General features: G+C 42.7%; 1 protein-coding gene across 3 annotated transcripts in view; it reads left to right on the plus strand.

Moving 5' to 3' along the window:
• The first annotated feature begins 2,588 nt into the window (after positions 1–2,588).
• FCHSD2 (FCH and double SH3 domains 2) overlaps positions 2,589–13,484 on the plus strand; it is a 170,564-nt gene continuing 159,668 nt past the window's right edge. For all 3 annotated transcript variants that reach the window (XM_081152977.1, XM_081152978.1, XM_081152976.1), the window contains exons 1-2: positions 2,589–3,056; positions 4,778–4,875. In XM_081152977.1, the coding sequence (XP_081009103.1) occupies positions 3,036–3,056; positions 4,778–4,875 (119 nt within the window). In that variant the 5' untranslated portion in view covers positions 2,589–3,035. The remainder of the gene's footprint in view (positions 3,057–4,777; positions 4,876–13,484) is intronic.

Consider the following 13,484-nt stretch of genomic DNA (forward strand, 5'->3'; position numbering starts at 1 on the left):
CCTCAGTCTGTCAAATCTGTGAAATGGGTCATAAATATCATGAGGGGTTGTTGTCAGGGTTAGAAAAAATGTAAATGACATGCCTAGTTCAATTCCTGGAACATGGAAGAGGCAACATAAATGGTAGCTGTTACTAATTCCTTCCCAGGCTAAGAATCCCATCTGTGGCCTCCTTAAGGAAGGGAGTCAGCACCTCTTTGCACAGCCCCAGGGATAGGGAGCTCATCTCCTCTAGGGGCAGCTTTGCCTGGAAAACCTCCTTCCCTAGATGCAGCTGAGATCAGTCCCAGTTCTGTCTCTGGGGCCACAGCGTATGCTGCTCTGTGGCCATGGGACAGCTCTGTGGCATCTCCCCCAAAGAATTTTAAGAGATCTTACTGGTAACATGGTGCTTGCCCAAGTTTCAGGAGCAAGGCTCTGGAAGTGCCTAGCCTGGTTCAAAGGGGTATATTTTAATTAATTAATTTATTGATTGACTTGAGAGAGAGAGCGAGACAGAGACAGACAGACATCGATTTGCTGTTCCACTTATTTATACATTCATTGGTTGATTCTTGTATGTGCTCTGACTAAGGATGGAGCCCACAACCTTGGCGTATCAGGATGACGCTCTAACCACCTGAGCTACCCGGCCAAGGCAAAGGGGTATATTTTAATCAGGCTTGCACAAAGCACAGAACCCCTTTCTCCCTCCCTGTGAGTTTAGAACATATGGATTTTACCCTCCCAAATCTGCTTTCTTTCCTGGGTGAACTCTCCCAATTCATTTGAAATTCTCCACAGAAGCAGATGAGAGAACTGGGCTCTGGTCCCAAATCTATCACATCAGGGAAAGTCATTTATTTTCACTGAGTCTCCAGTTCTCCATTTGTAAAATGAAAAAAAAATAATACTATCTCATAGGATTATAGTGAAGACTAGCTTGAAAAGGTAACATGAAAATATGGGGTTTGGAAAAGGCACTTGGTAACTATCAAACGTATTTTTTTAAATCACATTTTTGGAAAAAACAGTTAGTAGGTAAGCCCACCTTGTGTTTCCCCTTAGCTTTTTATAACATCTCCAAAGGAAATTATTCCAGAAAGTCAATGCCATTCCTGGTTTCGGAATAATGAAAAATTAGGTGGAGGATGCCCTCCTAAATTCATAAACTGAAGCCCCAAGGTTTGACTTAATCTGTGAAGAGCCTACTAAGTTCCAGGCTCATTCACTTACCTTATTCTGCAGTTGGGACCAAGGCCCAGAGAAGGCCTGCCAGATCAGTGGTAGAGGCTGGATCCCAAGTCTCCCAACATCTAGCACCTTTATACCCCGATTGCTTACTGCCAGAGGAGGGAGGTGAAGGGAGGATAGTCTCTGGGCCAGACTAGATACACCCAGGACTAAGATTCAGCAAATCTTTGTGAACCACCTTAGGAGTAAGGACCCCAAGGAAAGCTGGTACCCCTACCCCTAGATGATCTGGACAGAGCAGGAAGGTTGGGGTGGGGGTGGGGGGGTCTGCCTGGATCAGCATCCACATTGGCAGATGAAGAAGCCTGAGTTCACCCAGCCAGTTAGGAGCAGGCAGAGTAGACTGGCACCAGGTCCTGACTCCCAGACAAGGTCTTCCTTTGCCTTTGTTGCTTTCTCTACTTTTCCTCATGGTTATCATCTGCATCTGTTTCTTTATAACCCAAAGGGCCCTTCGTGATGCAGAGATTCTAGTCCTACTGTGTGACCTTTAGAAAGTCTTCAGTCCTCTATGGGCCACAGCCTCCCCGGATCTGTGAAATGGGGGCCCTGGCCTTAAGAACCTCACTGTTCCCTTCCAGCACAGAGTTCATGCTCTCTAGCTTGAATGCCCTGTAGCAGAGAGCCGTTTTTTTTTTTCTTTGCAGGGCATCTAGACCCCTGGCCCCAGGAACAGGCACCTGCGGCCCACTGCGAAAGGGCTAGTTCTTGCTCGCTCCCTTCGTGCCTATCCGCCCGGCCCATTCGCTCGGCAGAGAGGAGTGCTGGAGGACCCAGAAGCAGCAGAAACAGCTCTCCTACTGTCACAGTCATACTGCCCCCTCCTCACTGTAAAAACTTCACTACAAGCGTCCACGCCCCCCCGTCCCGCACAAACACTGCAGCTGCAAAAGCCAGCGGGAGGCGGGGGTGGCTTGTGCGCGTGCGTCGGCGCGGGGCCCTCGGTCGCCCACGTGCGCGCCCCCGATCGAAGGTGCGCGCGGCGGCGGGCTGGCGGGAAAGCGCGCGGGAAGCCCCCAGCTGGCTCCCAATGTGGGGGAGGGAAGACTGGAGGCGTTTGGAGCGTGCCACTATCGGAGAGGATTGGGGGGGATTTTCGTGCTCTGCTAGCGTTTCCGCCCCTCCTCTTTGCGGACAGATCCGTTAGTTTCCCCCGTCCCGCCAAGGTACCGAGCCCCGCGCTGCGGCCACGCTCCTTCCCAGCTGCCTGGCCCGGCCCTTCCAACCCGGCTCTAGCCTGAGCTGTCCCCTCAGCCGCCGGAGCGGGGCGCTGCGCCGCTCGGTGGGGCCGGAAATTCCCGCGGCCTGAGTGGAGGAGCCGGAGCCGAGAGCGTGGCGCCGCCTTTCCCCTCCCCGCGCCGGGCGGGGGCTTCGGGCCCAGCGAGGGCCGGGCTCCGTGAGTTGGGGCGGAGGGGGCCGCGTCTGCGGGGAGCTCCGGAGCCGGCGGCGGGCGGGGAGCCGCGCGACACGGCCGCTCCTCGAGAGCTGCTCGGCGAGCTGGAAGACCCTGCGCCCCAGCTCCCGGGCCCCCGCCCCCTCGCGGTCTCCGCCTCCTTCGCGCACACACACCCCGGGCCGCTAGAGCCCCGGGCCTTCCCGGCGCTCCTCCTCCTCTTTACTCTCGCCCGAGACCCGGGTCCTCCAGCCGCCTGCTGGCCTTGCTCCCTCCGGCGCTAGTCGCGGTTCTCAAGCTCTCCTTTCATACACGCGCTTGCTGGGCCGGTCCCTCTTCTCGGCCCTTCTCCTTTCCCTTGTCCTAGCTAACGCCGCAGTCGGGGGAGGATTGATGTCCCTTCAGCATCATGCAGCCGCCGCCGAGGAAGGTGAGGGTGCAGAAGGGAGGCTTTGGGGCTTTGGGGGGGATGCGTCCAAGGAACGTGGCTGGGGCGACCGCTGCGACCCCTCCCCCTTTCCGCAACGGGCCGTGACCGCTGTAGCCTCTGGCGTGTCACCGAGTTGCTGCCGGTTCCGGACCGGTGAGGTGCCTTTCTGACCAAAGGGCGGCCGGGGTTCGTCCCCTCCACCGCGCGGTAGACCCCCAGACATCTCACAAGAGTTTCGGGTGCACATTTGTATGTGTGCGCGCGCATGGCAGTGCTGCTAGCTGCAAAGTGCATTCTCGGGGCTGCACCGAGGGGAGGCGAGGGAGCCCCTGCAGCTTTGCAGAGCCTTGTGCTGCTTGTGTGATTGTTTAGTCTGCACCAGGTTTGAGCCCTCGAGCCGCTTGTCGCCACCCTCGTCCATTTGCAAATTTGCGGGGAATTGGTTTCCATTCTAGCCTTAAGGTTTGGCCTGCTTTTCCCACGGGGCGGGAGGAAAAGAAGTTGGAATAGTCATCGACCCCATCCTAGAGGAAAACAAGAAATTAAGCATTGACCAGTCTTGCCTTTCTCACCCCTACCCTCCCTTCCTGTCCCGTAGTGCACGAGAAGGCGGTGGTCGTGCCCCCAGGAGAAGGAGAACCCGGCAGTGCGTGGCGTGTATCGGGATCTGGGCTTGGGGTGGGAGTGACGGGTGCCCGGGCTTGTCCGCAGCTTCCCCGCTGCGCCCCTTGGAGAACTGTTTCACTGCCCCCTTCAGCTTTCCCAGAGGCTGAGGTTGTGTTCTTGTCTTTTTAATCTTGAGCGCTGGGTGGAGGAGGCTGTTCTGTCCTCTCCTCGTGGGCAAACATTTGCCGAATGCCTCGCTCGTCTGCTTCGTGTTCATTCTTTCTTTCTTAATCTGGGTTTCTCCAGTTTTGAGGCTTTTTCCCCTTCATACGTGTATCCCCCCCTCCGGTTAGCCCAGCTGCGGCGGTGGGGATTCCAGGCCCACTGGACCTGGAGCCCTGGGGTGCCGGCCTGGCGGGCGAGGCACTGGCCAGCTTGCATTTGCTGTTCTAGCTGTTTGAAGTGGAGCCGCCACAGGAACCGCCTTGCTGGGGTGTCTTAAAAGCGCTGCATATACTAGAAGGTCACTTTTGCTTTCTCCTTTGTGAGGAAGAGATTGTGATTTGATGTGCTGTCAGCGAGTGGAGGGCATCATCCTGAGACAGTGTGTCTTCTCGCAGCCATTTGGAATAATTTATGTAGTCGATTCAAGCATATAATTTCATTATTGTGTACATTTCGGTCATTAGATATTAGGCATTCTGATGCTCCCTTCTTCCCGCTCCACTCTGCTCACCTCTCCTGGTGGTTAATGTCTTCGAATGCTTTTTGGAAGAAATAGAAGAAAGACTCTTTTCAAACTTTAAGAAGACCTAGATATGTACTTGAGCTTGTGCGTGAAGTAGGATGATTGGCAGTTTATTTTGCACCTCTTTAATCTGTAATTTTTATATTTGCGTACTTATATTTAGCCTCTGTTTCAGGTGATTTGGCTAGTTTTTTCATTAAATGTCTTCAGTAAACAAAATTAGGTGGCTAATAATGGATTTCTGGTCTTTAGGGGAGAGGTGAGCAAGAGTTACATATTCTGACAAGTATTTAGTATTTTAAGTAGTTTTGTTGTTGTTGTTGGTAAAGTTACAGTAAGGCCTTCATAAATATATGATATATTTTAGGTGAAAGTTACACAAGAACTGAAAAACATTCAAGTTGAGCAGATGACAAAACTTCAAGCCAAACATCAAGCAGAATGTGATTTGCTTGAAGATATGAGGTAAGGTTATAGTAAATAGTTTGAGAACTTCTATATCTCTGTTTCAAAGAACCTTTTAGTTACCAAGCCCGAGGAACTGATGATGGAATTTCCTTTTGGATTTCCTGCTTTAAGGCTGTTAGAGCTTTGACTCAGCTAGAAATTATAACTGGAACTAACACAATACAAACATTTTTTCTTTTAGTGGGGGAACCTATAACGTACACATACTCTTATGAAAAAGTTTATCTGTCAAAATATAATCACTGAAGTAGAAATACTTATTTAAATAATGTTTCTACTGAATTGTAACATTTATTGACCTTAACAGTTTCACACAGATTTTTAGACTAACGCCTCTGGTTAATGGTTAATATCTGGCGGTGAGCCAGTCAACCTCAGATGATTATATCCTAGCATTATCTGTTAGAACATGACAAATACCACTTTGCCTTTGAACATTAAATTTAGTGGGAAATGTGTTTATCATATTTTATCACTAAAGTTCCCTGTATTCATAATCAAGGTAACGTTGAATTTAATAGATAAAACATTGTGGCAGCATTGTGGAAATGAGTATCTTTCTTTGTAGAGGAAAGCGTAACTCATTTTATTGAAAGAAACACCACAATCCTATAATACAAACCTACATTTTAACCAACATACCTTGGTAAAGGATAGAAGATGATTTGCATGTTGAAACAAGAGGCTGCAATTCTTATTCCCCTTTAGTAATACGTTTATCAAAATGGAATTGGCTCTGTAAGCCTCATTAGTTGCCGATTTTTCCTATGGTGTACAACTTCATATTGGTTTCATGAAAAATATTAACTATATGCTGTAATAATAAAATTGTATGTGTTTGGATAGCTGAATTGTTTATAGCTCAAAGATTTTAATTTAAAGAGTGCCTTTTCCCTCTCCCATATTTAATCTATTAGGTGCTATTTATGAGTGTTTCTACTATATGCCTGTATTTTCAGGGTTTCTAACTAAGCCATATAAATTTAGTCTCTTCCAGTCTTGGATGTACCAAGATCATTGTTTTTTTAATTCTGTATTTGTCTCCTTTACTTTTCTTGTGACCACAGGGATCTTTTTAGACTTAAATAATTCCTGTACAAGATACCTGAAACTCTTTATATGGTTAAAAACTTAAAGTATTTAATATCTATTAAATGAACTAAGGTATTTTAGTAGAAATCTCTAGATGAAGAAAGTAAAAAATTTTCAGAAGCAGTTCAGGAAGGCAAAATTAGTGTGTAAGTGAAGATACTCTTTGGGTTTTGGAAGGTCAATGGTCATTAAGTCCTGTTGAGTATATCTTATAAAGACTTCTTGCTTGCATTCTTTTATTTTTTTCCTTCATTGCGTATACCATGGTACGGATACACAATCACTGTTAAATTGATGTAGGTTGTTGTTCATGGCTGCTGTTCACATTTTACTTGCATTATTGCAATAATATCCTAATTATTGCAATAGTGTTCTCATATCTTCCAGCACCCCCATCCCTCCTTTTAAGTCCGTCTTCCACATTGTCACCAGTTAGCTTTTGAAAAACATGCTTATTATATATCAGGTTCTCTGTGGTTGTCTGGATAAAGACCAAACACCTTGTCATAGCATATATGGTTTTCTGCAACCCAGCTGCAAGCTTCCTTTCCTGACTTAATTACTACCATTTCATGCCCATGTACCCTTCCTCCTTAATCCCCCTGCCCTGGCCACTCAGGACTTCTGGTTATCTAATTGTGTTCTATACATTCATGCCCTCATTGTGGTGTTCTCTGCCTGTCAATACCCTTCCTCCCACTTTTTTACCTGGCAAGTTCTGGTTACCATTAAGTTTGTAAGTTTGTTGTTCTCCGTGATCTCAAAAGAATTTTGATTTTGTACATGCTTTTGGCTTTCCCCCTCATATGGATTCCTTAAAGGCAGGGTATAAGTTACTCATTTTGTATCTTTGTACTCTTTATTTAGGCTGGCAGAATTGTTAAATGTAACTGCACCACTTTTTTTTTTTTTTTTTTTTTAGAGAGAGGAAGGGAGAGAGAGAGAGTGAGAGAAAGAGAAACATAGATGTGAGAGAGAAACATTGATCAGTGCCTCCCATACCCGCCCAGACCAGGAATCAAACCTGCAGCCTGGATATGTGCCCTGACTGGGAACTGAACCCACCACCTTTTGGTGTATGGGACAGTGCTCCATTAACTGAGCCACACTGGCCAGGCCTGCACCTTACTTGTTTTTAAGTGAGATATTTTATAAGCTCCATTCGTAGGGGCTATAGTTGTATTTGTTGAGCTTGTGTTATACTTTGATTCACGTGAGCACTTTAAAATGTACTGTGCTATTTGATGTAGAGTATGTCTGCATTTGTATATAATGTATAAACACAGAGATTGTTGGTGCTCCAAGGATTAATGTATTCTACATTATTTTGAAGGAGTCAGTGTGTTCTTTCGTATTAATAGGATGAATTCCTTCACTCCTATGTAGTTGTGAGCAGAACACTGTATTACTTCCTAAAATACGAGTTTAGGTTTCTGTGTGCCTTTTTTTTTCGATGATAATACTGAATTGGAAGGTGAAAATTGCCTACTCTTGGTATTCATGATAACTTTAGTTACTTGAGGAGGGAGTTGGTCTGGCTTTTCTGATCTGTTGTAGCAGGTGGAATGACACTTTAAAAATTCATTAGAAATCTCTGAACTGGGCTTTTCATATGTATTATGCTGTAAAGGATCTTGCTTGCTTTTCCTTTTTTGAGGCCCCCACCTCCCTCCACCCCCAGACCCCATAGACAGCACTCATTCTAACCCATGGCCCCCCAAATAGTGTTATACTCAATTTAAGTTAGTATGAATTCACTCAAAAAGGTGCAAATAACTTTTTATTCTTAATGTAAAGAAATTAGTAGTAGAAAAGTTTTTATGACTTTAAAAAAAAGTTTTAAAAAAAAGACAAAAAAAGACCACAATACATTAAACTGTAAATAGGAGAATTTTATGCTTGGTTATTGCTAGTTCCCACCCCTCTCCCCTCTACACATCTTCTGGAATTTTGAAGGGAGGAAACCAATTATGATCATTTTTTCCTTTGCTCTCTTCCCCTTCTTCAGTTCGTTTGTTTCAGGGACGCATTTGGAAGCTAGTGTGTTGGGAGTAAAGTATTAGAAGGAGAGATAACTCATTTGTTGTTAATCAGGAACATTCCATGGTTTGGCGAGATTATTTTTTTGAAGTGTTTCCTGTTGACTTTTGCCGTCAGCAGTAGACAAGTACACTTCACTCTTTTTAATTTATTAATTTTCCCTCTCTCTGCTTTCTAAGGCCACTTAGAAGTAAGTTTCTAAATACTGTAGCCTATGTGTTGTTAGTATTATGTTTTCCGTGTTGTTTATTCCTATGATGTGCTACGTAGTCAGTAAAGAAAGTTCTTTGCAACCACCCACAGTGTGAAGAACTACCTTTGTAGCAGACATTTTAAGGCATCAGTATATAATATGGAAAAATCATGGCATTTTAGAGTCAGGTGGATACTATCACACTTGTTGATTTTTGTAGATGAAAATGGAAACTGAGGCACAGTGAAATGAAGTGAATCATGTTAAGGAGACCCTAAGATGTTTCTCCTAATTTCTAGACTAGTGCACTTATCTGTATTTCCCCAAGCTTTTAACCGAGGAACTCATCATGGGTTTCATTTTTTGGAACATTTTGCCTATCAAGTACATGTTAACTAATAGTTTGTTTTCCTGTTCTTTTACTTTTCATACATTAAGTTGTTAGTCAGCTTTGCATCAGTATTTTAAAACTACTAACATGAAACCAGTCAAAGGCAAAGATACCTAAAACTTTACCTCAGAGAAGGCTGAGTATATGGTTTCTCTCAGATGTTCTGAAAAAATGAAACTGGCTCAAGAAGCACCTGTTCTTCCTTTGATGACACCTGGAGGTCTAGTGACCTCAAGTAAGGAATTACTATACTATCTGATACTTTCTCTAAACTGTAGTTTCATGGGAGTCACTGGGGATTGGATTCTGAAGTCTGTTTATGGATGCTCTGAGACTTTTATGTCTAGAAAGGAACCTTAAAGGTAATCTGATCCAGAGGAATTTTTAAAAACAGGTTTACCAAAGAACTTATATGCATATATGCATTACCCATGGACACAGACAATAGGGAGGTAAAGGCCTGGGATGGGGTGGGAGCCAGATGGAGGGGGGGAATGGGGTGGGGGGGAAATGAGGGGCACATCTGTAATACTCTCAACAATAAAGATTAAAAAAATAAATTAACAAAAATAGGTTTATTGAGATATAATTCACATACTACACAATTAACCCATTTAGTATATTCATCGGGTTGTACAACCATCATCACACTTGAATTTTAGAACATTTTTGTGCTTCCTAAAAGAAACTCTGTACCTATTAGCTGTCACTTCCCATCACCTTCTCCAGCCTTAAGCAATTACTTGCTTTCTATATAGAAATGGAATCTGTATAAATGGAATCAGACAACATGTGGTCTTTTGTGACTGGCTTTTAGTTAGCATAATGTTTTCAAGGTTCATTCATTTTATAACATCAGTAATTTATTCCTTTCTATTGCCAAATATTCCATTATATGCATATACCACAATTTATTAATCTATTCATTAATCGATGGATTGGCTATTATTAATAATGCTTCTTTGAACATTCATGTACAAATTTTTGTGTGGACTGTTTTTATCTTGGGTATATACCTAGTGGTGGAATTGCTGGTTGATATAGTAATTCTGTGTTTAACTTTGTGAGGAACTTTCAAACTGTTTTCCAAAGTGGCTGTACCATTTTATATTCCCACTAGCAGTAATGTATGAAGGTTCCAGTTTCTCCACATCTCTGCCAATGCTTGTTGTCTATCTTTTGATTATAGCTTTTCTAGTGTATTTGAATGGTATCATAATGTGGCTTTGATTTGTATTTCTCTAAGAGCTTATGATTTTGAGCAGTTTTTCATGTGCTTATTAGCCATTTGTATATCTTCTTGGGAGAAATGTTTATTCAAATCCTTTGCCCAATTTTTAATTGAGTTATTGTTTTCTTATTGAATTGTGAGAGTTCTTTATATATATAAATAGATATATAATCAGCTTCATGATTCGCATATATATGCAGTATTTGCAGTATTTGCTGAGGTGATTTTTATGTGCACTAAATTTTGAGAACCACTGAAGTGGTGGAAAGAAGGACTTTGAAAGTAGACCAGAGATTAAAACCCATCTCTGCCACTTATTAGCTGGGTAATCTTGGACAAGTTACTAAGGTTCTCTGAGCCTCATATTTCATGTATATAAAACAAGATTAATGCCTACCTTTTTGCTTTTCTATAAGAGTTAAATGAGATACATGAAATGCCCAATGTGGTAGGTATTCAGCATTAGTAACTACTATTGTTAGTGGAAATTGAAGGCTGGGAAGGATGTTGTCTGTTTAACAAAGGATGTTACTGTTTAATTAATTCTAAGAGCAGCACTATTTTATATTCTTACTCTTCTGAAATCCAGATACTTCTTACAATTGCTTTTGGTCATGATGCAGTCATCATTGTCGCTTCATGAATAGAACTTACAGAATAGGTATCAGCAGGCTTGGAAGAAAATCCCAGAGATAATGATGGGAATACAGATCTTGGATCACCTGGGTTTTGGGTGGCACAGATTATGATACTGTGTGGAGCCCGCGCTTGTGTGGCTTAGTTGAGCGTTGTCCTGCGCACCAAAAGGTCACCAGTTTGATTCCCGGTCAGGGCACATGACCAGATTGCAGGCTCAGATGATCGATGTCCCTCCCTCCCTCCCTCCCTCCCTCCCTCCCTCCCTCCCTCCCTCCCTCCCTCCCTCCCTCCCTCCCTCCCTCCCTCCCTCCCTCCCTCCCTCCCTCTCTAAAGTCAATTTAAAAAAAACCTCATCAAACCATTTTATATTGTGTGGAAAAACATGGGTATCAATGACTGATTCAGAAGAGTTCAAGTTTAAATGTGACCAGTTTATGCACCAGTTTATTTTGTTTATCTTTTTTAAATTACACACAAGAGTAATACATGCTAAAAATCTAAGTTTAAGAGAGTTCTTTTAATAAGTATAAATTAAAACGGTAAGTATTAGGGCATTCTGTCAATTTCATTGGCAGCATTTTTCCATAGTGGAACGTAATGTGCTTTTCAACCAGTGGTGTTTTAGATATGATAAAAACTGGAAGCAGCCCTGGCTGGTTTGGCTCAGTGGTTAGAGCATCAGCCTGCGGACCGAAAGGTCCCAGGTTAGATTCCAGCCAAGGGCATGTACCTTGGTTGCAGGCTCGATCCCCAGCCCTGGTTGGGGCATGTTGGGGGAGGCAACCAATTGATGTGTCTCTTTCACATCTATGTTTCTCTCTCTCTCTCTCTCCCACTCTCCCTGAAAAGCAAGGAAAAAATATCCTTGGATGAGTATTAAAAAAACAAAAACAACAACAAAACTGGAAGCAGCAGATCAGGTACTAAACTCTGGTCTTTTTTTCATTTATTCAGCAATCATTGCTTCTCAGTCCTACTGTTCTTTCATATTAAAACTTAAAAATGATGCAAGTCATGAAATAGAGAATTTTTTAAAAACAGGGCTACAAAGAAAAGATCAATGAGGACCATAAATGTTTCTTTGAGAGAGAGGAAAAATAATGATTACCTGATTTTAAAATTAAAAGATAAACATGGAACTTCAACTGATTAAATGAATTTAAAATATAAATATATACTTCCACATTATGGTCAGTTATGGAGGAGACTAAGAATAGGAGATACAAACTAGGCAGAGGAAGAAATAGGGAAAGAGAGTTTGAGAGGGTCTAGTTAATAAAACTTTTTGTCACAGACCACTGCTTGCTTAAATTGCAAGAGTCAGTGTTTTAATAATACCTCTTCCTATTGCTGTTTAATGATTTATGAGCTCATAAACCATTGTTTATAGATCCTTATGTACTCCTAAAATTTGAAGATTTTGTTCTGGGTGGGATAGCTTTGGTAGCCTAGTGTGGGGAGAAGTTGTTTTATGATTTATAGACTTGAATGGAGATACTTTCAGGAGCCAGATGGAATTAAATTAGGGACTAATAGTGAAAGTTACCCACCACTTGGGTTAAGAATAGAAGAGTTGAAGAATTTTTGTGTGCACCCTTCCTTGATTTGGTCTTTTTAGCCACACCCAGGTATATAAGTAAGAGAGATGGTGAAGGTAATCTGTGTGGTAGGGTAGCTCTGATGTACTGCAACTAACACTAGCTTAGAGGCATACAACCTGGTTGAATTCTAGTTCTTAATCTCTTACTAACTGTGTGATTTTCGCCACAAGTCACCATAAGTCACGTAAATTTGTCTGAGCTTCATGTTTCTCAGCAGCATAATGGTAATAATTATAATACCTTATGGGATTATTTTGATAATTAAACGCAGTAATGCATTTAAAAGCTCTCTTGCATAGTGTGTGGAACATAATAGATGCTCCGTAACTGCATGTGGACGGTAATTTTGTTAAGTAATTGTGAACAACAGTTCCGAAATTACGGTCTGTGTCTTGTCATCCCCTAAAGAGTTAACCTGTGGATTAAAAAATGTAATGGACCTCAAAGATAAACTGTTCAAGTAATTCTAAAGAATTTTCTTCACCAAGTTCAGCTGTCCTAGGTACCTTCCATCTCTGTGTGTGGGTAATGATTTTTCTCAATACTACTGGATGGGTTCTGCAACTCCAAACATGCTATTCTCACGCAACAATGTTAGGTGGAAGAAGAGGAGGGAAGGACAGTTTCTCATGAAAATTTTCTCTCCCTTTCTCCCCTCCTTCTTTCCTTCTATTAGGGAAGACAATTTCTACCAGAAATTATCCCAATAGACTTTACTTTATATCTCATTGGCTGAGTTTGCTTCAGATGCCCATGCATGCCTAGCTGCAAAAGAGGCTGGGAATGTGATTATCTTCTTGTAGAGGTGGTCTTTGCCAGCAAGAAATAGGTATTGGTTACTAGTAATATGGCTTTTGCCACATTATTGTTTTGCTGTGTTTGCCACAGGTGCCCATTTCTAATTTTCTCCTAGTATTGTCCGTAAAAGTGTAAAAAATGTGTTGGGGTTAGATTGTGAAAAATATAGCTAGAATTCCAGTTGTCCCAGACAGACTGGGAATAAGGAACTCTTTAGGAACCATTGTATGCCCTCCTCTCAACTACTTCTGAATTAAATGTCTTAGGTCAGGAGTAGGTTTTTGTATTGCCATAGGTAATGGGTCAACAGGCCAGGGTTCTCTTAAAATTCTCCTCTTAGGAATACAGGAGTGGTTAAATATCTTGCCACTTTTGGTCTTCTGATAACTTGGAGAAATGGTGGTCTAAGGGCCCTCCAGGTAGTTGTATTTTTGCTGAATTCCTTTTACTTCTCAGGTGAAAGCATTAATACGTAGTGAAGTGGCTAATCTGAAAGCAAGGAAGGACAAATAAAGAACTAAACATATTCCTGGTGAATAATTTGCCCCTTAATTGAGGATTGGCAATTCAGTCTTGAAAGTATAAAGTATAAAGCCGTTTACCTGAGAAGGCCTGTGGTGG

The sequence above is a fragment of the Miniopterus schreibersii genome (genome assembly GCF_964146895.1).
Source record: "Miniopterus schreibersii genome assembly, chromosome: 12".
Taxonomy (NCBI): domain Eukaryota; kingdom Metazoa; phylum Chordata; class Mammalia; order Chiroptera; family Miniopteridae; genus Miniopterus; species Miniopterus schreibersii.